This window comes from Rattus norvegicus, chromosome 1, assembly GCF_036323735.1.
Source record: "Rattus norvegicus strain BN/NHsdMcwi chromosome 1, GRCr8, whole genome shotgun sequence".
NCBI classification, from domain to species: Eukaryota; Metazoa; Chordata; class Mammalia; order Rodentia; family Muridae; genus Rattus; species Rattus norvegicus.
In genome coordinates, this window is record NC_086019.1 from 255,339,354 (window position 1) to 255,366,063 (window position 26,710).

Below are 26,710 nucleotides of genomic sequence, written 5' to 3' on the forward strand. Positions count from 1 at the left end.
GGATCACACCGAACCCCGAAACCACATGGAGAGCCGAGCTAAAAATAAAGGAAGAAGCGAAGCGTCCTGAAAAGAGAGGAAGGAGAAATCAAAGCGCGCTGTAGAAGGGAACGGAGACATTGGTCCTGGTGAGGGTGACATGGTGTCACCCTCCAGGCCAGGCCGGATAAGGAGCGGCCAACAGTGAGGGTGGGGCTCAAACTGGCATAAAAATAGCCACCACTTTAGTCCGGAGGGGAATAAAGAAATCGTCCGACAGCGGGGCGGGAGGAGGGAGGGAGGAGGGGGGAGGACGTCGGCAAGGCTGTCCCTCTGTAGCATCTCAGGCTGTGGACTTTTCTACCGGTCAGAGCTAACCACCGGCATAATCGCTGACTTTCAGCTGTGCGACGACATGTTCCCCAGCTCAGCCCACATCAATGACACCCTTGTTTCCATAGTAACCAAGGGAGAGCTAAGGGGAAAGGGTGTACTGCACTGGGCGAAGGGAATCCAGCCAAAAGGAGCCACACAGGGAGGGTGAGAGCAGGGCTCGGTTTTTCCCACAACTGGCTGGAGGATACACTGTGGACTTTGCCTGCCCTCTGGCCTCGGCCCTCGCCCCCTGAACATTCAGATGCAATGGTGCGCAGAGCAAAAGTCTTACCAGGGCTCACTGGGATGGGGGGAGGCACGGGGGCGGGGCATCCCCTTTCTAGCTTCAGACTCTGTTCTCTGGCCATGGCCACAGGGGGCAGGGGTGGCACGGTGGAAAGGAAACAGGACTTTACAAGCATTTTGTTTTTACAAATGGGAGCTTTCAAACTGCATTTTTCAGGCTCCACTCATTTATCCCCCGGAGCCCCTAGAGGGTTCAACAGGGCTCACAGGGAAGATAAAAGCCTGTGACAGCCACAGTTGTCTCTGGTGTCTCTGGCTGGGAAGCAAATGTGGACATTTAGAGAAGCAGCGATCAGAGCAGGACAAGGCACTCTGCCTGCTAGCTGGGGCCGGGGTGGGGGTGGGGGGTCTTTAGAATAAATAGTTCCTTTAGTCAGCGGTGAGAGAGCAGAAATGCACTACAGCTCATGCTCTTCCAGAGTCCGAGTCCCTGCTACAGCATTCCAAAACTGGCTTCAAAGTAGACTTCCGGCCCCCAGATAACACCCTGAAGCACTGGAAGGAAAAGCCAGTCTCCAGGGCCAAAGCTGCATCTGGTGGCTGCAGAAGGGACACTTCCGATCCCTTATAGCCATTTGCCACCCTTCAAAGCTGGAGGGATTTGGGTGAGCTAGACAAGTCAATGGGAGAGGCAGCAGGGCTAACTAGCTGAGCGGTTTAAAAACCTCACCTTCTTTTGTCCTGCAAGTCCTTACAGGCCTGTGTACTACAACCCCACACCTCTCCCCCAGCCATTGCTGATAGCTTTTATCCTGGTCACCTTTCAAACTGTCCAAGCTTCTCCCTCTCCAGAGACCGGAATAAGCTGGGTCCACAGAGCAGGGGTTTCTGAAGCACTTCCTGTTTGCTCGCACACCATGGTGGGCTTGGAAAGGACCCCTTCCCAGATGAGAAGGCAGCTGGCCTCCCTGGCCCTGCCGGGCACTGGAGAGCTCCTTATTTACTCTCTGAAAAGCTCTGAGCTCATGCCCAGAACAGAGTTTAATTCAGGAGCAGGCGATCCTCTGGTCTGCTTTCGGGGTTTGAGGCTGGGATTTCTGAGGGTTCAGGCAAACGCGCTCCGCTCCTTTCCTCTGGCAGTGGGGGAGGATAGGGTGCTTACCACCCTGCCCAGTCGGCCAACAGCATGTTTGCTGGGAAGGAGCAGAAGAGCCCAGCATGGGGTAAGAGTCTTTCCTGGGCCCAGCCCCCAGATCACACCCATGTTCACCCCGCAGCATCCATGTTCATTCCCACACCATCTAGTTGCCAGCTCTGTAAGAATTGATCTCTTCTCAGATCGATCCCCTGGCTTCTCTCAGTGGAGCAGGTTCATGGCAGAACTGCGTTTATTTTTAAAATCTGATAGCATCGGCCTGGCCTATTGTGATCGTTTAAACCCAGAATTCTTCGAGCTTTAGAAATCCCCTGTATAGGGCCACAGTGGAGGAGTCAGCTAATCTCAGAGCCGCCTGCTCCCTGCTCCACTGAGCTGGAGAAAGCCTGTTTGCACTAGCCTGAGCCCTCGATGTGAGGGCTTTCTAAGGACCTTGTAATTTTTCTGGAATTAAACCTCCCACCTCTCCCTACATTCCAGATGTCATTACAGTCAAAAGTCATAAGAATCTGTTTCCCTCTGTGGCTGGCAGGGATGAAGAGATGGGGGCACGGGGTAGGGAGCAGGGGCTGGAGTGAGGCTGGTTCTGTAGTGACTTGTTCGCAAAGATTCTTTTCTTTTTTTTCCTTTCTGTCAAAAAGTGAGGATTACACACAGTCTCTTACTTGCCTGACAAGACGGTTTAGTCATCAGCCGTCCTTTACTTCCCAAGTGGCGGCAGCTGCCGGACAGACCAAAGCCCTGGCTCAGGTGCCCATGAGGAAAAAAGTGTCTGCACAGCACCACCAAACATGCAGCTTCCAACCACCCGGGGAGTGAGGGACAGGGCAGGAAAGAAAGAGACCGGCAAGAGCAGGCGAGTGGCTTCCTCCCTTTCCACGAAAGCCCCCTGGAATCCTCTAACTGCAGTGCAAGGCCTTGTTCCTTTCTAATCCTGTGCTCTAAGACATCTAACACTATTTCAGTTATGCAGAGGAAACAATATAATTCCTTTATTTGAAAAACGATACTGAACCTCTGAGATCAGTTAAAATCTACTGCTGGAATGGGGGTTCCTCTTAAGCTGCTGTCCCCTCCCACCACACAGCTGTGGCCGTGCAGATGGGAAAGCCTTTGGTCAGAAAGCGCAAGCCAGTGTTTCTTTCTCAGGGCGGGACCAGCTCCCGCAGCTCCGCGCCTCCCTCGGCATCTTACTTCTTCTTTGCGTTGACATTCTTGCAGACCCAGTTCATGCCGTCCTTTGAGGGAGAAAAGGGCAGTGTTAGTTGCAAGTGTCCCAAGAGCTCAGCCTGCAGGGGACTGGGACACCCACTCTAGGGAGCTTGCTGCCTCAGGGTCCACCTGGCTGACCAGGGTGGGCGACCTTTGGGAAGGCAGAGGGAGGTCCCTGAGCACAGGAGGGAGACAGACCCAGTCAACACCTGAACTTGAGATGCGTCCTCAGGAACTCCCTCTGAAAAAATAAACACATCTACCCGGGTCCAGGGCTTGGCTGAGGAACGGATCAGGAAAGATTCCAGCCATTTTTGGCTTTTTCTAAAAGCTGACCTTTGCTAGGGCATTAATTCAATGAGCTACCCTTCTGGTTCCCTAGCGTGTTTACAGTGTGACAGTGTACACTTGGGTTAAATTAAATTTCATTTTGGAAAAACAACCCTCTCTAGTGGGTGTTCCTCCACACATACAGGGGCAATACATGCATGCTTCTATAGAGAGGTTTCAAAGTGGCTTCTTGTCGCTTTAAGCACTAAGCAGAAGGAAAGAGGGAAGGAGAGCTTTTCTTAAAGGCACAGCGACCTTGAAAGTGTCCTTTTTTTTTTAGAAGGTTAGAGAGGGACTGAGGTAAAAAAAAAAAAAAAAAAAAAGAAAGAAAGGAAAGAAAGAAAAAAAACCCCCACACAATGCCTACAGCCTCCTGGCAGGCAGCAGGATTCCTCACAGATGCCAGGCCTGTCAAACGTGACCTCCCTCTCAACCCCCTCTGGAGCATACCTGGACACACCCCCTCCCCTGGACTCCTGACCTTCAGGCAAGTCAAGTTCCCTTAGAACCACACAGTGGAACTCAAGTGGGCCCTGCAGGGTATCTTGCCCAGAGTCCAGGGTTCACCAATGTGTGCTTATTGGACACACGTGACAACCATACTCCAAACCCCGAATTTCTGGTAGCTGTGGATCTGGCCGCTGGACCTGAACACCTAAGACAGCTTACAGCAATAAATATCAGCTGACGCCCTTGGCCACTGGGACATTAATCCCGTAAACAATACATCACTTCAAAACAACCAGCTCCCCCTTCTCCTGGCTAATCTGACAGTCACCTGCATGCACAGTGGGCAAAGCTCCGCCAGCTGCCATCAGGGCACTCAGGCAGGAGAACCGGACGATCTGAGGGAACTTTCTGCGTTGCCAAGATGAGGCCCAGCCTTGCACACAGCCTTCAGGTGGGAAGCACCTGGCTGCAGCTGGGCAGTGGGGGACCAGGTGAGGGGGCCCCCGAAGCATCTGATTACAACGGGGTCAGCCACACACTCTGAAAAGCTGAGCCATTTTAAAACCGTTTTATGAAAAGGATTCATTTAAAGAGAGCATGTTTAATTTTAGTAGCTAATTGGTTTCTAGGAAAAAAAAAGATCACCTGCCAGGAGACAAAAAAGATTTTTACACATACAAGAGGGATGGCTCTGATGGTAACATTCTTCTCTGGCTCCGAAGCGTAAGGGCTCAGAACCCGGCGGCACTGGCACTGCCATGGTCAAGGGCAGCACAAACATCCAAAGGTGGCTCTCGAGTTCCCTTTCCCACAGACACATTTTATCAGACCAGCTTCTCCGGGACACCAAGAGGGGTCTCCACACAGCGCCAGTACCATTCTGTCTTTTTTCTTGGTTTATGACTGGTGGTGGTGGGGGTGCCTTATTATATTTCACCAAACATAAGTGTAGGCAGAGAGATAGGGAAAATATTTACTCAGCTGCAGGCACTCAGAGCGGAAGGTGGAGGGGGCCATATTCTGTGGAGGCGGAAGGGGCTTAAAGGGCATGCATGGCCTGCTGAGGGGCACTGCCTCGCAGATGTCTGAGGGCTACAGTGGAGGCTTGCCCATCATGGTCTTGTTGACAGAGGGCGCTCAGAGGCCAGCACCTAAGGCTGTCCTCAGCCTCTGTCTTGGGCAAAGCCCTGGGCTTCTCTGCTAGGCTTGGGGAAGCTCCTTTGAGTCATAGCATTTGGGAGCTGGAGGTGAGAGGCAGAGGGAGGAGAGGGCCACAATCCTCTGTGACAGAACCTCATAAATCAGTAAGGGCAAGCTCTATCAAGTAGCCCACTGGAAAGGAAAGATTAACAGTGTTATCCAAAAACCAGGATGGGAAGGCTTAAGCAAAGGACCGGCATGCAGTCTGGTGTGCAGTCCGTACTTAATTTATTGTCTCTTAAATTAATTCTCATAACCACTCAGTGAAATGTATTATTATTTCCAGATTGCAAACAAGGAAATGAAGAACAGAAAAATTTGAGGCAGAGGTGGGCCTTGAAGTGCGCCTTTCTTCCCACTGAGAACCATACACAGGCCACCGTTTTCATGGTCTGAGGATGACAGGAAGTGCTCTGCATCTCATTTATAAGAGGTCTGGGAGTCCCTTTGAAGGAAGTTGGGAAAGACCATTCTGCTGGGTTGTTCCCCCCCCCCTTCCTTCAGGTGAACAAAGGGTAAAGACTGTCAAGGAACCCTGCCCACTTTGTCACAGCTCTCAAAAGAACCAGAGGATTCCTAACCTGCTGGGACCTAGGCCTGTGCAAGACTGGGCATTTGTGACCTGGGCCACCTCCTTCAGTGGATACTCGACATTTAGAGACAACAGAACTACGCAGAGGAGCCTCTGCTTCTGTGTGCAAGTGGGCGGTGGGCTTTGCTTTTCTGGAGAAAAGTGATTGCTTGTGTGAAGGAGGTGATTGTGGTGTCCCTGAAGAAGGAAATGAATCCATGGGTTTGTTTAATGGTTGAACCTTTTATTGTTAAAAACTGGTTTGGCTGATTTCCTGAGTCTTTGGCGGGAACAGCCTCTCCTTTCCTTTCCCTACCGATCTCGCTGAAACTGAATTTGAATTGATCAGCTTCAATTTATCAATAGACGGGGCCTCAGACACTGGGCCTCGAGCAGTTTCCTGGAGAGGAAATAAATGTCTCCATGTTGCAGGAGTATTCCTACCATATCCATGGAGTGCAGGGGGCGGTGGCGATGTGGTGAAAAGCTGCCCCTACTAATCATCCCCCAGCCTGAGAGTCAAGGTGGGCTGCCTGCCTATGGGCAGGGCTAGTCTCTGCCTGTTCTGCTCTTTTAACTTGATCTCACTCTGGTGCATCCATGAGTGTTGGATGGCTGCAAGGGCTGGGTTTTAAAGCCAGGGTGACTATGTGGCCACTTCAGTAATTGCTTTAGGATGACAAGGCGCTCAGACCCTTGCTGAACAATGCAGCCTGTCCCATTGTGCCTTTAGGCCCCTGAGGTCAAGGAGCAGCTGAACACAGCATACATAAAATATCGCTTGCTGTTCATATTTTTCTGGTGACAAAGGGCAGTGTACCAGGGAGGAAGCAAATCACATGTCCCAGGCTTGCTCTTAGTCCACAGAGAGGTCTGCAAATACAAAAATCAACCTGAGGGCCAACTGATACATAAGCAGTTCCACACATACCTGGACTAAGTACCAATGATCTCAGGCCTAGAAAAAAGTCCTGGACATCCTTTTTAAATGCTAAAATCTGGGACTGGGCAGTATAGCAAGCTCTGAAATAGAATAAAGGCTCAGCATAAACAAGATACTGGGTTCAACTTCTATCCCTGCAAAGAAAACCAAGTCAAATTTTGTTAGCAGAGAGGAAAGTCCTGTAGTTCAAGTGAAGCAGAGGTGAGGCTGGCTGGGAGGTCCTCTGACAGAGGCTTAGTCCACACCTCAGCATGGCAGACTCCAGTTGACTCTCCTAAGGAATGGAGGCAGCAGAAGATGCTGTGATCTGACTATCCTTCTGTTTGGAGGACGAGGGGAGGAATGGGGGAGATGCCATGTGAGAAGCTAGTCTAACTCGGTGGCCTGGAGGACAAGGTCATTCTGCCTGGTCAAAGCCATCAGTGTCAGTGTAGGCAAGTGACTGGTGATGATGAAGTCGAGGCCAGGTTAAACTGCTTTCAAAGGACATCTAAAGTCAGAATAATCACACACTGTGTTTTACAAAAAGTGTCTCCAAACGCCTGACGCTACAGTGGGAAGGACAAACATGGTCTGAGGTAAAATTCATGGCTGCGGGCAGAAGCGGGATGGTGGTTGTTTAATTTTAAAAGATGGAATCCAGATCCATTGTACATTTTCTAGATGCCCATTGGAAAGGACAAGGGGCCTGGTGCTAAGTCATAGATCCCAGGAAGGCCTAGCAACCAGGCCTAGCAACGTGGAGGTGGGGGAGGGGTGTCTGGCTGAGCAACCTTTAGGTAATCCAGCCCATACATTTTTCACATCCCCTCTTTTCTGCCATCACCTGCTTGACATAACTGGGTCTCTTCTGACCCTGCCTTTGGACTAAAGGCCTCTCAGCAGGATGAAGTGTCCGACTGTGCCCTTTACCTGTTCTTTGCTTCTGACAGTCTCTCATGAAAACCCGCTGTAATTAGGTGATGAGTTGGCCTCCTCGTCACCATCAATCAGGTGAGGAAAGAGCTGTTCCAAACTCTCTTGATGTCCTCAACAGTCTATACCACACACACGGCTGAATGCATGGCATTGTCTTGTAAAGACCACCCAAGTGCCCTTGAGAATATCGGGTGCAAACTCCCTCCCAGGAACTCCGCCCAAGGAATCCCACCATCTCAAAGGACTGTTCAAGCCGCCTAACTGGTGGGAAGTAGTTAGCGGGCCTGCTTGGCCACAGAGCTGGTCTCTGGACTGCACCATTTGAAGGGCCTCGCTGTTCCTTACCGTGCCACAGCTCTCCTAGATCTGTTTTTTTGTGTGTTTATAAATGTTTTACGTTTCAGTCATTCATCCAGCAACTGTGTGTCTGTGTGTGGAAGTGGGGGTGCAACGGCACCTGGGGAGCACAGAGGATAACTTGCTGGAGTTGTTTCTCTCTGACACACGTGGGTTCCAGGGAGCGAACCTGGGTTTAGAGTAAGTGTGCTGAACCTCTATGTAGGCCGCCAGATGTGTTTTGATTGGACATGCGTGCGCGCGTGCGCACACACACACACACACACACACACACACACACACACACACACACCCCACAGTGCAGACAGCAGAGCTGGCTCTCAGCACCTTCTCCTTCTCTCAGACTTTTGTACAGTTTCTTTCTGAGTTGTCACAGAGGCAGCACCAAAGGCAGCTCAACCAGCTGGGCAGCCTCTGGGGAGGTGGGGTAAGGAGAACAAAATGGAATTTAGGGAGTTTTAATCCTTATGAATTTATATCTGAAAGTGAACCCCACATCACTGAATCATAGTCATTTTTCTAACAAAGTTCTTAATTCTTAGGGATATTTTAATCCTTAATTAAGAGCCATGGAAGGCCTATACTTCAGCCATGTACTCCTAAAAAGGAATTACACTGAAGTGATTCTTTTTTTTTTGGTTCTTTTTTTTTCCGGAGCTGGGGACCGAACCCAGGGCCTTGCACTTCCTAGGCAAGCGCTCTACCACTGAGCTAAATCCCCAACCCCTGAAGTGATTCTTTTAAAGGTAAAAACAAGAAGCTGGCAGCATCACCTGAGGGAGGAGCATGGTCAGTAACTGGCTGACAGAAAAGCGCTCACAGGAGGCTCCATGACCTTTCTTTGCTCCCCAAAGGTTACCACGAAAGGACAATAGAAGATTCCCTTCTTAATTAACATTTTTATTAAATAACCTATTTCAAATAATAGTTAAATTCTCTAAATTTATATCATTCTATTAACCATAATCTAATCTCATTAACCTTGAAATCCCAGTCTTAACTATCCAATTCTACACACCCTGGTACTCTCTACAAACTAATTAAGTGACCTTCAAACTATTTGTCCTCTGTATAAAATCATTTTCTTTGCTCTCAGTTCTTTGCTGGATGTCTCATTCATACGATTGCATTTTGATTAATTAATTAATTTATCTGTGAGTTTAAGTCAGTGGACAACTTTTGGGAGACAGCTCTCTCCTGCCCTGTGGTTCTGGGATCAAACTCAGGTCATCCATCAACTTTGGCAGCAATCACCTTTATCCACTGAGACATCTTGCTGACTCTGGACCTCTTTTGATGTCACATCCTGTGCCCCTGGTTGCTGCAGGTCCCCGATTAAAAAAGCAAAGTTTTTTTTTTTTTTTTAGCAGATAACCGAATGGTTGTAGTTCCTCACTCTATTCAAACTGCTTACGATTTACAGACGTGCCTTGCTGCTCTCACGGTCTAACTGCCTAGTAGCTTGCTGTGTAAGGGTTTTCTCTACAATGGAGCCTGGGAATGAAGCTCACAGGTTCAGTACTTGCCTATCATGTTCAAGGCCAGATTGTAGGGGGCTGTGTCCCTGTGGTGGTTACACTGCCAACTGCAGGGGGCGCTGTGTACCCATGGTGGTTACACTGCCAGAAGCCCACAGCTGTACCCAGACAGAAGTGGTTCCCATGGTATCGTGTGCCTTTGGCTTTAAGGCACTCAGGACTGACTCCAGATCATTCACTCTGGCCCAGGCCCCTCTTCCATGTCCTTGGGCAGGTTGAAGAAGCAATAACCTCACTTTAATTCTGGCTTTGCCTTTTCACATTGCCTTCACCCTGGCCAAGAGTGGAGATGGCAGTACCACAAGCCCACATTCTGATGAGTGTCCACACAACCTATCTGTTCTCCTCAGCCCACCTCTTACAGCTCCCAACACGAGGATGCCCGTGACTTTTTTTTTTTCTTTTTTTCTTTTTTTCGGAGTTGGGGACCGAACCCAGGGCCTTGCACTTGCTAGGCAAGCTCTCTACCACTGAGCTAAATCCCCAACCCCGCCCGTGACTTTTTTTTTTTTTTTGTTCTTTTTTTCGGAGCTGGGGACCGAACCCAGGGCCTTGCGCTTCCTAGGCAAGCGCTCTACCACTGAGCTAAATCCCCAACCCCTTCCGCCCGTGACTTTTTAACATTTGTGTTCTGAGTCACTTAGCAGGGCAGGGTCCTCATGCTGAAAAGCTTTACAACACAGGAAAGCGTCTTCTGGGCTGGGGCTGCAGTTCAGTGGATAGAGTGATTGCCTGCTATGCATAAGGACTGGGTTCCATAGTCCTTAGTTTCAATAGAAAACAAGAGGCCACCTGTCACCTCTCTTCCCTACCTGTGCCTGTGTCTTACCAAATTACCCTGTGCACAGCTGGAAGGGCACAGAGTAAGATCTTTCCCTCCCTCCTTTCCTTTCTTCCTCCCTCCTTCCTCCCTCCCTCCCTTCCTTCCTTTTATTCCTCCCCCCCCTCTCTCTCTTTCTTTCTTTCTTTCTTTCTTTCTTTCTTTCTTTCTTTCATTTTTTCTTTCTAGACAGGGTTTCTCTGTGTAGCCCTGGCTATCCTAGAACTAACTATGTAGACCAGGCTGGCCTTGAATTCACAGAGATCTAAACTAAAGGCGTGCGCCACCACCTGGCAGATCTTCTCGTTTTAAAGAGGATTGTAATTGAACAAGACTAAATACTGATCCGTATTAACTATAACCAACAGTCCATGTTGTACCACACTTGGACTAGGTTGTATAGGTAAATCGAAGGCTTGGAGACGAGCCAGGCTACACAATCACTATGTGGTAGCAATTCTATAAGGGAGAGTCTAGAAGAATGTATTTAGTCCCTTTGTATAGTAGTAGGACTTAGGAGAGAAAGATTCTTTTCCTGGCTGGGGATGACTTCCGGGTCCTGCTGACTTTACCCCCACGGGATGAGGATTACAGGGCTCTACTGTCAAGCCCATTTTTCTGTGTATTTTTGACTGCTGTGATGAACCTGGAACCTGTCATGTAAGACAAACACTCTACCACTGAAAAATGCTCTTAGTCCACATTTTTTCAACTTTATAAACTTTTATATGATCAAAAAGAGAGAAAAAAATCATATTTGAGATAGGATCTTGTGGGGCTAGATTAGAACTCCTGGGTTCAACTGATCTTCCAAAGTATGGATGTGTGCCATAATGCCCAATTTAGACTATGACTTTTAGAACCAGAATCTAGGAAGGAAGGAAGGAAGGAGGGAGGGAGGGGGGAGGGAGGGAGGGAGGGAGGGAGGGAAGGAGGGAGGGAGGGCGGGCTTGCAGCTGAGTGTGGAGGCCAACTCCTGTGATCTCAACACTTTGGGTGCTGAGGTAGAAAGGTCAGAAGGTCGGACTCAGCTACGTAGAGAGTTCAAGGTTCAGCTTGTCTACCAAACACTCAGTCTTGGGGCTGGAGAGACGACTCTGTACTTAAGAGCACTGGCTGCTTTTCTAGAGGATTGAGGTTTGATTCCCAGCCCCTATATGGTGGCTCACAACCATCTGTAACTCTAGTTCCAAGAAATTTAACACCCTCTTCTGGCCTCCATGTGCTCAGCGTGCAAAGGGTGCACACACATGTACAGGCAAAACACCCATACCCATAAGATAAAATTTATAAGAAGAGAAACTATCTCAAAAACTCCAAAACACTAACTCTCCCAAACTTGAACCTCACAGGGTGCTCCAGGATACACTTGAGGATTTAACTGTGCCAATCCCTGGGTTCCACAGAACTCCAGCATACACATAGGTGCAACTTCTGGGTGCAAGTGTCAGCAGGGTGAGGAGGGGACCCCTGTCCAGTGCTGACTGCACTCGGGGTCTAGAGGCCACACAAAGAAGCCAGCTGTGGCTGCTTTTGTAATAAAGGAAAACTAAAGCAAACCAGCAGCTAACATGTCAGGACCAACACAAGTCTGGCATGCGATTATTGCTTGAGACAAAAGCAATCAGCCCATTTAAAAACAAGTCAGAGTCAAGCGACTGCGGGAGGGAGAACATTAGAAAGGAAAAGCAAATGGGAAGAGGCTACAGGCGGTGGCGAAGAATCAAATCTCAGGTCTGCAATCGAACAAGCCATGTTGAGAGAAAACCAAACCGTCATGCCATGGTCAACATAGCATATGGCAGAGAGGGAAGAGAAGACCTACAGTGGGACAGACTGGTCCTCACAGCACTGTGACACGTCCTAGCAGGTAAACCACATGCTCACAGTGAGGAACATGGAAGATTCAGTCTCCTTAAAGGGCTGATCACGGTATGTCACTGAGTTGAGGAAGCTCGTTAGGAATCATCTGAGTTAGAAGTGCATTTCTTTTGGAGAATACAGCTTCTTGGATGTCTGGGACAGGGCTATGATTTGCCCTAAATTAATATTACACAAGGAGATGTTCAATCTCCTGGTATACGGTTCCTCAGCATAAAGCCCAGGGCTTTGTGTCCACAGAAGTCCTCCAGTGGGAAATCAATACCAGTAGCTAGAAACAGACACCAAGCCCGAGGGCAGGGGAGAGAACTCTGAGGAGAACAGAGGTGTTTCTAGGCCAGCCAGCGTTTGTATGGTTGCTGATGGTGGTCACTAGGACGACAGGCTTGTGGCATCCATAGTTGTAGACCCAACACAGGATGAGAGCACAACTATCAAGCAACTCTTGAGTCATTTCCTCGGGCCCCCCCCAGGTAGGACAGGAGCTGAGGAAGGCACAGGGCTGCTCCTCTTGAGGAGCAGGCACTTCATGGTATCTACTTGGCTTGTACGCAGAAAAGAGCCTCACTTCCTAGAATGGTTCATCTGCCAGTCAGAGGCCATTTGCTTCTTATCTTTTTCTGTGTAGAGCAGTGGTTCTCAACCTTCCTAAAGCTGCAACTCTTTAACACAGTTCTTCATGCTGTGCTGCCCCCCAACCATAAAAGTATTTCATTGTTACTTCATAATGATAACTTTGCTACTGTTATGAACAGTAATGAAGGCATCCCTGTTTTCTGATGGTCTTAAAACCCCACAGGGGTCATGACCCACAGGTAGAGAGCCACCGGTCTAGATCAACCCTACCAGGGAGACAGGTGCCTTACTGAGCTGTCATGTGACAGGAAGACTTGTGGCCCACCCGACGTCGCCTCACCTGGACGCCCTCGCCTGTGAGCGCTGAGCAGGACTGGATCTGCCAGACGCGGTCCCGAATGGTGTGTAGGTTTAGCCCTTCTGCGATCTCTGCGGCTGGGGCCGCCGTGAGCAGATCCTGCTTGTTAGCAAAGACGAGCACTGGCACACAGCTCAGCTTTTCTTCCTCCAGCAATTCCGTTAGCTCCTGGACGAAAAGGGGAGAAGCTGGCAACGTGTGCTTAAGCGCACACCACACATTACAACATGCTAAGCAGTTAGGTCGATCAGCAGCGACTTTCAGGGTGGAGATCCTAAGGCTTGTGCCTTTGGAGGTTCCCGAGCACATGTCTGGGCTCAAATGAGGGATTCTGACTACAGAAGGTTGGAGCCAGCCCAGGAGTCGCTTCTTTTCTTCCTTTCCTTTTTTTTTTTTTTTTTTTTTTTTAAATTTATTTATTTTATGTGAGTACACTGTCGCTGTCTTCAGACACACTGGAAGACGGCATCAGATCCCATTACAGATGGCTGTGAGCCACCGTGTGGTTGCTGGGAATTGAACTCAGGACCTCTGGAAAGCAGTCAATGCTCTTAGCCTCTGAGCCAGCTCTCCAGCCCTAGGAATCACTTTTAACAGACCTCCTCAGTGATTATGTTATATGTGACACATGAGTCACTAAGAAATGCCCTGAGAGCCACTGTGTAAGAAAGAGCATAAATAGCAGTTAGAGATTTCAGACTTATTCAAGGTTAGTACCTACAAATACCTTTTTTAATTTTTCTTCTGGTGCTGGGGATTGAACCAAGGACCTTATACGTCTATGTGCGCACACACGCGCGCGCGCGCGCACACACACACACACACACACACATACACACACACACACACACACACACAAAATGGAAATGACAATTAGAGATAATTGTATCCATTGATCTCTATCTCCAAAACATGCACCCAATCATCAGTGTTCATTGACTTCACATCCTGAAAGATCTGGAAGAAACCAGAGTGTTACTGGCCCCCTGGGTCACAGGAAGAACTCTAAGCTGTGTGTTAATTCTGTCTATAGTAATTTCAAATGAGTACATACACTTACCCTAGGGACAGACTCTGCCTTTTCCTACTAAGCTCACATTTTAGCTACTTTAAACATTCAGCTTTCAAAAAGAACTGGACAGCTGGGGCTGGAGAGATAGCTCAGTGGTTAAGAGCACTGACTGCTCTTCCAGAGGTCCTGGGTTCAATTCCCAGCAACCACATGGTGGCTCACAACCATCTGTAAAGAGATCCGATGCCCTCTTCTGGTGTATCTGAAGATAGCTACAGTGTACTTATATATAATAATAAATCTTTAAAAAAAAAGAAAAAGAACTGGACAGCTGCCGGCCGTGGCACATGCCTTCGATCCAAGCACTCGGGAGGCAGAGGAAGGAGCATCTCAGTTTGAGGCCAGCCTGGTCTCAAGTTCCAAGATACCTAGAGCTACAGAGTGAGACTGTTTCAAAAAACAAAACCAAAAAAAACCCAAAAAGGAACTGGACAGCAAGCTTCCAGCAACCTTATCCCAAGGGCTTAGCACTGTGTCCAGCAGTCTGCAGACCCTCAGCCCACCTTCCAAGACAAGAGGAACAGAAACATGGGGACTTCTGCCATTAGCTACAGGGAAAACTTTCTGTACTGAGCTTCAAACATGGCTCTCTACAGAGATTCCCTCCACCCTTGCTGCTCCTGGGGGTGACCTCAGTCTGGGTTCATGGTCGAGGCCCAGTGCTGCTCTGTGTATGACGTATACATAGACCGAACGAATCATCTAAACATATTGACATGCACCCTCAGTTAAAGCCATGTGTGAGTTCAAGGTTGATTTTGTTTTCTGGCTTAAAAATGAATTTGCCAGTGTTTGTCAATTAAGTGTGGAGAAGTGTAAACAGAAAGCTTGGTGTGGTGTGCGTGAGTTCTTTCCTACATGGTCTGGGAAGACAAACAAGAAGGGCTTTGGGGACGGTGCAAAGTTCCTTTTGTTTAAATCTTATATGTTCAGTTTGATTAAGCTAAAACGATTTCACCAAAAGACAGTGTAAAAGACTCCCAACTAATTTCTTTTTGGACAACTAGTATTTTTGCCTGCTCACCGAATGACTGACCCTCTTCTTGGATTTAATAGTTAACAAAAGCACTTTTTACCCTAACACATTTCCAGGAAAATTAATGAATACCTGGTGTTTTGGGAAAGAGTTCAACATAAGAATCATTTACCTGACCCGTCTCTTCAAATCTTTTTCTGTCTGCACTGTCAATTACGTATATCTGCGATAGAAAACAAGAACGTTACTTCAATAAACAGAGACAGAAAGAGAAGGGGGCAACTTTTACAAAGAACTGAAGGTCCTCAGTCAGTAGAGTTCAGATTAACCCAACAAACAGAAACAGCCTGGCCTCGCTCACCCCACCCATGGAGCAAGAAAACCCCACAAATGAACAAAGGATGCTGGGAAAACACATTCAGGGAGGCGCGCACACCCAGAAACCAAGTGGGTAAACTTCATGTCCTCATGACAGGATGGATGGAAGGAATCCATGGGGATGGTGCTTGGAGACATCTGCAATCTATACTTCTGGGACAGCATTTCTCTGAAAGTACGGCTTCAGCATTACTTCTGGGCTGACACTGGGGCCAAGACAAGGGGCCGTTCATTATCTGTTCATTGTATCATCCCAGGCTACTGTGATGTCAAGGGAAGTCTAGAAATTGATGGACAAGCTAGGCTGGGAGATAACATTGTTGCTTTGTTTGTTTGTTTTGAGACAGGGTATCATGTAGTCCAGGCTGGCCTTGAACTGGCTTTGTAGTCTAGGATGACCCTGAAATTTTGATCTTCCCTCTGCTTACTGGCTGTGGACATGTTTTAAGGGGTGCTGGGGGTTGAACTCATAGCCTTTCATGAATGCTAGGTCAGTACTCTACCATCTCAGCTACATCCCCAGCAGAAAAAAAATCTGAGACTCATTGTAAATTATAAATTTGAAGCTACCCCTCCTCTACCCATGAGTTTTAGTTACAAATAAATAACATTGCATAACAGTAAGGAAAATAAAGTTAACATTATTATTGAATTAATAGTATAGTGGAACTCTCTTTTTTTTTTTTCTTTTTTTTCGGAGCTGGGGACCGAACCCAGGGCCTTGCGCTTGCTAGGCAAGCGCTCTACCACTGAGCTAAATCCCCAAACCCCGGAACTCTCTTTTTAAAAGCACATTCAGTTAAAAACAGAAACCAAACTTCACGCCATTACTTTCCATAAATTTCAACAGCAGGTTGATTCTGCAATGCACATGCGCACTGCTGTGGCCTCAAACCCCCACCACGCTGAAATCTGTTCTTTCGGAAAAGAAAGCGATGATCTTTTTGTGCAACGTTCCTTCATTTAGTCACCAGTGCTCACTATTATCCAGAATCCAAGTTTACATTTTCTCTCAATAATGGCCGGTGCTTCCACTTGGTAGGGGGAAGGGGTGTGGTGGGGCAGGGGTGGGGTATGGGATTTCAATGTTCTTTTGGTGTCCATACAGGCTCAGTGTTAGTGAACCATACAGGCTCAGTGTTAGTGAATACAGGCTCAGTGTTAGTGAACCATACAGGCTCAGTGTTAGTGAATACAGGCTCAGTGTTAGTGAATACAGGCTCAGTGTTAGTGAACCATACAGGCTCAGTGTTAGTGAATACAGGCTCAGTGTTAGTGAACCATACAGGCTCAGTGTTAGTGAACCATACAGGCTCAGTGTTAGTGAACCATTCAGGCTCAGTGTTAGTGAACCATACAACCATACAGGCTCAGTGTTAGTGAACCATACAGGCTCAGTGTTAGTGAATACAGGCTCAGTGTTAGTGAACCATACAGGCTCAGTGTTAGTGAACCATTCAGGCTCAGTGTTAGTGAACCATACAGGCTCAGTGTTAGTGAATACAGGCTCAGTGTTAGTGAACCATACAGGCTCAGTGTTAGTGAATACAGGCTCAGTGTTAGTGAATACAGGCTCAGTGTTAGTGAACCATACAGGCTCAGTGTTAGTGAATACAGGCTCAGTGTTAGTGAACCATACAGGCTCAGTGTTAGTGAACCATACAGGCTCAGTGTTAGTGAACCATTCAGGCTCAGTGTTAGTGAACCATACAACCATACAGGCTCAGTGTTAGTGAACCATACAGGCTCAGTGTTAGTGAATACAGGCTCAGTGTTAGTGAACCATACAGGCTCAGTGTTAGTGAACCATTCAGGCTCAGTGTTAGTGAACCATTCAGGCTCAGTGTTAGTGAACCATACAACCATACAGGCTCAGTGTTAGTGAATACAGGCTCAGTGTTAGTGAACAATCAGTGGATTGGGTACATGCCACAGACATTCTACATCTGATACTGAAAATAAGTCACCATGGGAAGCACGCTCATTTTGCTTATTGACTTATATCTAATAATATTTAAATTCATCTAGTTAAGTATGTTGGGATGCAGACCTTTTGTTGTTGTTGCTGTTGGTTTTGTTTGTTTGTTTTTGTTTTTTGGTTTTTTTTTTGTTTTTGAGACAGGGTTTCTCTACACAGCCCTGAATGTCCTGGAACTCACTCTGTAGACCAGTCTGACCTCAAACTCACAGAGATCTGTCTGTCTTTACCTCCCAGGTGCTGAGATTAAAGGTGTGCACCACCAGGTTCCATCAGGTTTTTGTTATTACAAAAAATGTTAATCATGTGTATGTGTGTGTGTAGGCCATGTGTGTGGGTGCCTGAGGAGGCCAGAGGTGTCATGTCCCCTGGAGCTGGAGTTAGAGGCAGTTGGTGAGCTGCTGACGTGGGTGCTGGGAATTGAACTCTGGTCCTTCAGGAAGAATAATACATGCTCTCAACCCTGGGGCCAACTCTCCAGCCTGCAGCTCACGCACAATACACAAAGAGATTTAGAAAGAATGAATGCAATGGGAGAAGCCTAAATAGAATTATCTTCTATGAGTCTACAGTTTATTTAGGAAGATCTCGACAAGGAGGACGGTATGCTAGGGCCACTGGCTGGAATAAAGCTGAGGGGAAATACGAGGACCATTTGGTATGACAGAAAGAAAGGCAGAGCAGCGTGACGGAGCTCGTGACAGAGCTCGATCTACATGTGACCCGGGAGAGGAAGGACCTGCACAGTGTCTTCTGACTGACTTCACAGGTGTCGTGGCAAGCATGTCCCTCATGAGAAATAAACACAAAGGGAAGAAGAACAGAGATGGCTGAGACAGAAAAGCAAGGACTAAGAAGGTTTTGAAAGAGCCACCCAGCCAAGCACCAATGAGTCCAGAGTTGAGCCCCCCCCAAAAAAACAAAACAAAACAAAACAAAACAAAACAAAAAAAAAAACAAAAAAAACCAGCCGTCTGCTGGTCAAACATTTGCTACTCTTTACTGGACAGGAAGTTTCACTTAGTGTTTTCACTACATGCTCCAAAGGACAGCTCCAACCACATACCAACTCTTTCTCTTGTTCAGCTTTTGTCTGTATAGAATCTCAACAGTGCTACACAAAAATCCTAGGATCAAGTCTAGAAAGTAACTACCCCATTTATTTATTTAAAGAATTATTTATTTTATGTATATGTGTACACTGTAGCTGTTTTCACACACACCGTAAGAGGGCATCAGATCCCATTACAGATGGTCGTGAGTCATCATGTGGTTGCTGGGAATTGAACTCAGGACCTCTGGAAGAGCAGTCAGTGCTCTTAACCACTGAACCATCTCTCCAGCCCCACCCCCATTTATTTTTTAAGAGTCATTAGAAAAAACATAATGGGCATAAACTGTCCCCCAAGACCTCCCACATGTTCCTCCCATCCCCTCTCCATGTGACCCCAAGACCTGGCTCTTTTGTTTGTTCAGTGCCCTCCGTACGAGCCTGTATAGCCATGTAGGAGTTCCTTCCTCCTCCTCCCTCTCTTCCTCCTCCCCCTCCCTCTCTCTTAGTTTTTTGTTTTAATTCAGAACAAACTGATAGTTAATAAGTTTTTTCTGGTCTTTACCAAGGTAGAGTCCTTCAAATATCAAGGTGTAAAAACCTATGCTACAGCACCCAGAAGGCTTAGCCAACCTCACATGCTTTTGAATTCTTATTTGGTTGTGGGAGGACCTGAGAAAACTCCCTTCTTACAGTTAGGGCAGTCCTGGCTTCAGGAGACAGAGTCTCTCCTCATCCCTGTCCTCCTCCTTCCTGCTGCCACCTTTTGGCCCTTTTATTGCCTCTCAGTTCTTCACAAGAGGGTAGGTGGCAAGAGGTGACAAGGGAAGAGTGTGGCTTTCCTCATAGCTGGAGCTGACATCTAAGAGGACAACAGAACTGATAAACTAGGTGTCTGTGTAACTTGGACTTTCAGTTGCTGGTGCTTTCTGTCTCTGGTGGCACCGCTATGGAAGGAGGAAAGAGACGGCCAGTTTAAAGCATTTGACATACATTCCTCTTGAGATCTTCTATCTCTCTTTCCCTCTCTCTTCCTCTCTGAGGCAGGGTCTCACTCCATAACCCTGGCTGGCCTTCCACCTGCCTGCTTCCTGGAGAGCTGTGACTAAAGGCGTGCACGACCACACCTGTCCCTCACAGAGAACAGGGAGACATCCATGTCCCTCCCTTCCACATACTTCAGTTCTTCTTTTACAGTTGCTTCTCGAAATTACTCAGCTGAAGTCAGACATTCTCAGCATCACTGTTCCAGAGAGTAACCCTGACCACCAAACCTTAGAGTCACTGCTTGCTCTAGAGCGAGGGCAAGCAGACTTCTGAAGTAGTCGGTAGTAAACGCTCTCTGTGGCCCATGGAGTCTCATTCACACACACAGAGCCAGGCCACTACAGAAAGAAAGCAACTGTGGGAACCCCAGGAACAAATGGAGGTGGCCAGGTTCCAACAGAACCTCATTATGGACACCAAAATTTAAATTTCACATCAATTTTACAATGTCACAAAACTGTATTTTCCTTTTTTTTTTCAAACCTTTAAAAAAAATATAAAAACCATTCTAGCTCACAGGATACACAAAAACAGGGGGCAGACTGGATCAATCTGTCCACCTCTGCTCGAAAGCTAGATTTTACCACGGCACTCCAGAGAGAATTGAAAAGATTTAACCAGGCAATGAAATGTGTCAAGCCTCAATCCCACTCCTGCAGCGTACGGCGTCCAGCGTAATAGGTCTTTTTCAACTAACAATGGAAGACTATTAAATCCAGACAAACACAGAATCCATCAACCTGCTAGGCTGCTATGCAGCGGGCAGGCGAGCAGAGCTGAGTCCCAAGGCTGTATACTCAGCCCTTTCCAAAACCTGCTTAATCTCCAATAGCACTGGGAAATAAGAGGCTGACTCAGCCCTAATATTACCTTGTACCAGGACATGCTACTGGTGAAAGGCTGCTCTGATGCTCTGGGCAGCCTGTTATCCCGGGCACTTACAGCTACTGAGGATGTGGGACCCAGGGTGATGTCTCATTTACCTTGCAGCAAGAGGGTAGAGCTGAGGGCTCAGATCCCCCTTGTGTGCAGACCAGGATGCTGGTCTGGAGCTTCAGTCACGAACATCCTTTCATGCAGCTCTTCTCTGAGCACTGCACTAACGCAACTGACTTCACTGGCTTTCCCTCATTTTATTTTATTTTTAAAAGACTATATCACTCTGGCAGACCCGGGACTTGGCAAGTAACCCAGGCTGGTCTTGAACTTGGAACTCACACCTCCCAGAGTGAATTATTATATTTAGAGAGCCTCCCCCAACCCCGTCTCTCCTCTCCTCTCTCCTTCCCCACCCTCCTCTTTCTCTCTCTCTCTGAGACAGGGTTTCTCTGTGTAGCCCTGGCTGTCCTGGAACTCACTCTGTAGACCAGGCTGGGCTCACACTCAAGAGATCCATTTGCCTCTGCTTCCAAGCACTGGGAGTAAAGGTGTGTGGCACCATGCCTGTCAAGGTAAACAATTCAAAATGGCTTGTAGAAGCCCCTGAACCTGACCGGATTCACCAGGCCACCCCTGCCAGAATAAACGATAAAAGCTGAGGGTCTGTCTTACTGGAGGGGAGCTGAGTTACAAATGGCTCAGAATCCTCATTACAAGGAAGACTCCAAACAGCCACGGTGCACAGAAGGCTTGGACCAGGCCAGCTGTGTGAAAGAAGCAGAAACCAGAAGTTTTTCAGCCATTTCTGCTCCTGTAAAGCAGTTCCTCACCCATACTCCTATAAGTAGCTTCAATAAACCTCACTGGCTCACCAAATTTGCCTTGGTGGTGTCTGTTGCGGGCTCCCTATCTGGAGTGAGGAGATGCACCTTCCTGGGAAAAGGTTTGTCACATAACACAATTGGCACCCGAACAGGGACAGGACCAAAGGGGGCAGTGCTGGCCCTACCTTTGTGTCATAAGACATGCTGCTACTGAGGTTGTGAGTGAAGCCCAATTGGAGAAATCTGTGCAGGAATTCCGATGGAGTTGCGCTTTCTTGTACGGTATGTGTTAAATATGTGTTAGTGTGCCTTTGTACCATGCTGGCAGTTGCATGGTTCTGGCTTTGGGTAGTGAGATGTGCAGCTAAGACTGAGCCATCAGGAGTAGGAGTGTGTGTAGGGGAATCCCGGATGGCAGTCCTCATCTCTATGTATGGGGCTGCATGCCTGTTTGATAAGTGGGGTCCACCATGTGAATACAGAGATGCCCTAAAAACAGTTAACAGTTTAGAGGAACTTTTACAGTCTTGGAGATTAATGCACAAGGTAGAGACTGTTGACCAGCAGCAGAGGCTGCCTGATCACGGTTGTGCATATTTAGAAATATACCAGAGGACAAGATGGCTACCAAACAGGAGCTTGTTCATGTCCAGGGGCAGTTGCAACAAGAAAGGGAGACGCAGTCATGTTAGCCTCTGACCTGGCAAGTGACAAGGTAACCAAGAGAATGAGATGGGGTGCTGGCCTGCTGCTTAAGGTTTGGGGGCCAGAAAGAAAAGAGGTGTAAGTTAGATTTGTCCTCAGAAGCCCTTCCTGGGATTTGAGACCTGGGAACCCAGAGTAAGAGTCAGAGAATGAAAAAAACAAAGCCTGTGGTAAAAGCAATAAAAGACACCAAGGGGCCAATCTTGAGTCAGGGGAAGGGGGGAGAGGGAGGAGTGGGGGATGGGGTGGGGGGTGTCTGTGATCCATTGCGTAATTGAGGGCCTAACAATGGTCCAGTACAAGAAACTAGGGTGATCAGGAAACACTCAGCAGTTGATTGCTGGAATTTGAGAAGTTTAAACAAGCAACGAAAGGAAAGAGTCTGTTTCTGGCTTGTGAGGCTTGGGACATGGGGGTGGACGGGATCTGACTTCTGTGAGGCAGGGAAACTGAGTAATGTAACTTCCCATCCCTCCTAAGGTAAAGGCGGCAAGACCTGAGATAGCATGAGGGAAGCCATTACAAACACTTGGTTTTCTGTCTGAGGTCCCCACAAATAGCTAGATCTGGAGGGCCACAGAGGGAAACAGCTGCTGTTGAGGGAACAAGGAATAAGAGGAGCTGGGTGTGAACCCCAGTTCCCTGGGCCAGACAGAACCTAAGAGAGGAATTACAGAAGAGGTTGATCAGGCGGGTCCCAGAGGGCGGTATGGCTCCAGGCCATGGACCTGTAAAGGCTCTGAGAGGACAGCTGAGGAGTGCAGGGATCTAACTGTTAGCGCCTCCCTCCTATCTGTGCTGTGCACCCAACCTTGATCTGAGGAGGAAGCAAGAGATACAAATGGACAGACCTTTCCATGCTGTGTCCAGACCTTGAGTATCTCTGACTTTAGTGTCGTCTTCTGACCCTCTGGGCTCACCTGACACCCATGAGAGCAGATGACCACAGACAAGGGAGACTGGGTGTCCCTTGTCCTGCCCATCCTCTGGGGAAGGCTTTGTTATATAGATGACATAATGCTTACCTGAGTGCTCTACACATTTGAAAAGGCACTGGAGAGAGAGAGAGAGCAGGGGAAGGGGCACTTCCAACCCCTTCCTTACAACCCTACTGGGCTGAGGTAGTCAAAAGGAAAGAAAAAAAATCCAAAGTCTTCTACTTGGGTTGAAAAGGACATTCTCCGAGGCCATAAGGTTATTGAATGAAAATCAGTGCCAAGTGGGCGACTTCCCTGCGCATTGTTGCCACAGAGCATAACAGACTGTCCAACCTGTTGAGCTGCCTGAGACTGTGCACTGGGCTCCAGGTTCCCACCTTTGTGAGCTGCCACCCATGCTGGGGTGGGCTTTGGTGATGCAGTTGTCTTTGAGTCAGTTCTGCTCCTGTAAGTGACCCCTCAGCCACATTCCTGTAAGCAACCCTAATAAAACACATTGGTCACCAAATTGGATGCTGGTAGCTTCCATACTTTGGTCTGTCATGGGCTTCCTAGATCTGTATGCTGCATCTCCACCGAAAGTTTGTCCCACTGGTCCTCTCCGTTCTCTTTTTTTTTTTTTGGTTCTTTTTTTTCGGAGCTGGGGACCGAACCCAGGGCCTGGTGCTTCCTAGGTAAGTGCTCTACCACTGAGCTAAATCCCCAGCCCCCCTCTCCGTTCTCTTAATAGTGCCTTTCGCTTAAATTCTTGGAAGTCCAGCGTTTTTCCCTTTCATAGACATTGTTTCTGAAGTCCTCATCACCAAGCCCACAGTCCTCTAGATGTCACCCTATAGTATCTTCTAGAAGGTGTGTAGTTTGGGGTTTCTATGTATGTCTAAGATTTGATTTTGAGAGGCCATGTGTGGTGGTGCATACCTTTAATCCCAGCATTCAGAAGGTAGATGCAGGCGGATCTCTGTGGTTCAAGGCCAGCCTGGTTTATATAGTGAGTTCTAGGCTAGTCAGGCCTCTATAGAGACCCTGTCTCACCTCCTCCGCTATCCCCCAAGTTTGATTTTGAGTTTTTTATGAAAGGGATAAGGTCTATGTTCATATGGTTTTTTTTTTTTAAGATTTATTTTATTTATTATATATATAAGTACACTGTAGCTGTCTTCAGATACACCAGAAGAGGGCATCGGATCTCCTTACAGATGGTTGTGAGCCACCATGTGGTTGCTGGGAATTGAACTCATGACCTCTGGAAGAGCAGTCAGGTGCTCTTAACCGCTGAGCCGTCTCTCCAGCCCGTGGTTTTGTTTTTAACTGTGTGGCTGCAATGTGGGCCAGCATCATGCTGTAAAGCCTTCCTTTGGCCCTCTCTTAGCTGGCCCACTTATATTCATGGGGTAGTGTCTGTGGCCCCATTCACAGCACTGGTCAATTCTTAGGGTTTTTTCCATTATAGATGCTGTCTTGACTATGCCTTAGCTTTAGAGTAAATCTTTTTTTTTCCTTTTGGTTTTCGGAGATAGGGTCTTTCTGTCTCAGAATTTACTATGTAGACCAGGCTGGCCTCAAACCCACAGGGATCCACCTGTCTCTGCTACCAAGGTTCAAGGCTAACCTTGAAGTTGGGAGTTTTGGCAGTCAAGCTAATTCTTTTTTTTTTTTTTTTTTTTTTTTTTGGTTCTTTTTTTCAGAGCTGGGGACCGAAGCTAATTCTTTAGACTATTTGTCTTTCTACACAGAACACCAGAGCCACTTTGGCAATAACTACAAAGTGACCACCCAGGATTTGATTGAGACGACACTGAATCATTAGGTAGGTTAAATATAGCTAATAGCAATAATGAGGTTTCTCATTTATGAACATAAAATATCTGTTTAGTAAAATCTGATTTATATGTAATTATATAGTTTGGCAAAGATGGGGGAGTGAACCCAGGGCCTCATTTTATTAGAAAAAAATTCTCTTTAATTAACTCTGAAGCTTTCAACACATATGCTCATGCCTAAGTTTGTGTCTGAGTAGTTGATATTTGGATGCTAAGACCTACTTTGTTTTTAATTTTGAGATCAAAACAACACTCCCAATTTAGACATACTTTTTTTTGCATATTTTAGGTATTTATGAATGAAAAAAAAAACCCGTAATGCCCAAGATTGTCTTAAAGTACCCAGAAGCACAGCAGACCAAGACTGCCCAAGATGACGGCATGAAGCTGAGCGGTGGTTTTCTATTTGTATTTGTATTTGTATTTGTATTTGTATTTGTATTTGTATTTGTATTTGTAGTTGGGGTTTCATTATACTATTTTGTTTTGGAGCTTGTGTAAATCTGAAATTTTTAAACTAAAAAGAGTAGGGAGGGGTTGGGGATTTAGCTCAGTGGTAGAGCACTTGCCTAGAAAGCGCAAGGTCCTGGGTTCGGTCCTCAGCTTGGGGTGGGGGGTTGGGGCCAGGAATGTAACTCCATTGGAACAGAGCTTGTCTAGGTTTATGTCAACTTGACACAAAGTAGAATCATCTGGAAAGAGGGAACCTTACTGAGAAATTCCCCTGAACAGACTGGCCTCTGTGCAAGCCTACAGGGCATTTTCTTGGCTGATGATTGATGTGGGAGGGCCCAGCCCACCGTGGGTGGTACCATCCCTGGGTTGGTAGTCTTGGAAGGTATAAGAAAACAGAACGAACATCCACAAGGAGCAAGCCAGCAAGCAGCGCCCCTCCATGGCTTCTGCATCAGCTCCTGTCTCCAGGTTCCTGCCCTGACTTCCATCGGTGTTGGACTGTGTAAGCTGAAATAAACCCTTTCCTTCCCAAGTTGCTTTTGATCATGGTGTTTTATCACAGGAACAGAAGTCCTAACCAAGACACCCAGTCTGCTCAAAGCTCGGGTATGACCTACAGCACTGACTGCAAAGGTTGGGTTTGACACACACCTGGATCATCTAGGAGCTGGAGTCAGGGTAACCAGGAGAACAGGTCATCCTTAGCACAGAGGCAGAGTAAGGCCAGGCTGGGAGCCTGTCTTATACATACAGCAGGAATAAATAGCTGGGTGAAGATGGATGAACTGACGGCATCCTGTTTGTTCTCATCCACTTGAGCTGCTAATCCAGCGTGAAGAACAGGCTGAAACCGTACTTCAGAGGGCCAGAAATGTGATGAGCTTGTAGGATGCCATGCGGCAGTGCGTTTGCTAAGGGGAGCACACTTTTACATTCTCAATTTAAGAATGTTAGTGAGGCCAGAGTAGTGGTGCACGCCTTTAATTCCAGCACTGGGGAGGTGGAGGCAGTGAGATCTGTGAGTTTGAGGCCAGCCTGGTCTATAGAGCTAGCTCCAGGACAGCCAGGGCCACACAGAGAAACTTTCTCTTGAAAAACAATGGAACAAAACAGAATGCTAGTGAGTGGATGTGCTCAGTTCTTCAGACAGCTCCTCCTCTGTACCACAGGTCTCATTTCAGACAGGGACTTAGCAGGCCTGGACTTGACCTCAAGAATACACAGTCTTGGATCTGGAAGGTAATTTAAATCACACTCTCTCTCATGTAAAAAACCATCTTCAACTGTTTTCCTTTTATTCTCTGAGGTACTTTCCCAGGAACCAATAACACAGGAGAAAACAAAACAAAACAAAAACAGGTCCTGCAAGATGGCTGAGCAGGGCCCAAACTTGATCCCTGGAAACCGCAGGATAGGGAAGGAGAGAAATGACCCATGAGGCCGTCTTTTGGTCTCCACATGTACCTAAGCACACATACACATCACATACATACATGCATGTACTCATGCACATGTGCATGCACACACAGACATAAACACGCAAATAAGAAATAGAAATTTAAAAAATATAAAAGTCTCTATTATGATGGAATTTCTCTTGTGAGAGGAACAGGCATTAAATAAATGAAAACATGAATGAAGTGAGCCAGAGACACAGCTCAGGGGCAGAGTGCCTG

General features: G+C 47.4%; 1 protein-coding gene across 2 annotated transcripts in view; it reads right to left on the minus strand.

Moving 5' to 3' along the window:
• Positions 1–2,724: 2,724 nt before the first annotated feature.
• The window catches only part of Arl3 (ADP ribosylation factor like GTPase 3), a 46,010-nt gene continuing 22,024 nt past the window's right edge, over positions 2,725–26,710 (minus strand). For both annotated transcript variants that reach the window (NM_022700.2, XM_006231559.5), the window contains exons 4-6: positions 15,131–15,181; positions 12,893–13,078; positions 2,725–2,994 (exon numbers count right to left, since the gene is read on the minus strand). In NM_022700.2, the coding sequence (NP_073191.1) occupies positions 2,947–2,994; positions 12,893–13,078; positions 15,131–15,181 (285 nt within the window). In that variant the 3' untranslated portion in view covers positions 2,725–2,946. The remainder of the gene's footprint in view (positions 2,995–12,892; positions 13,079–15,130; positions 15,182–26,710) is intronic.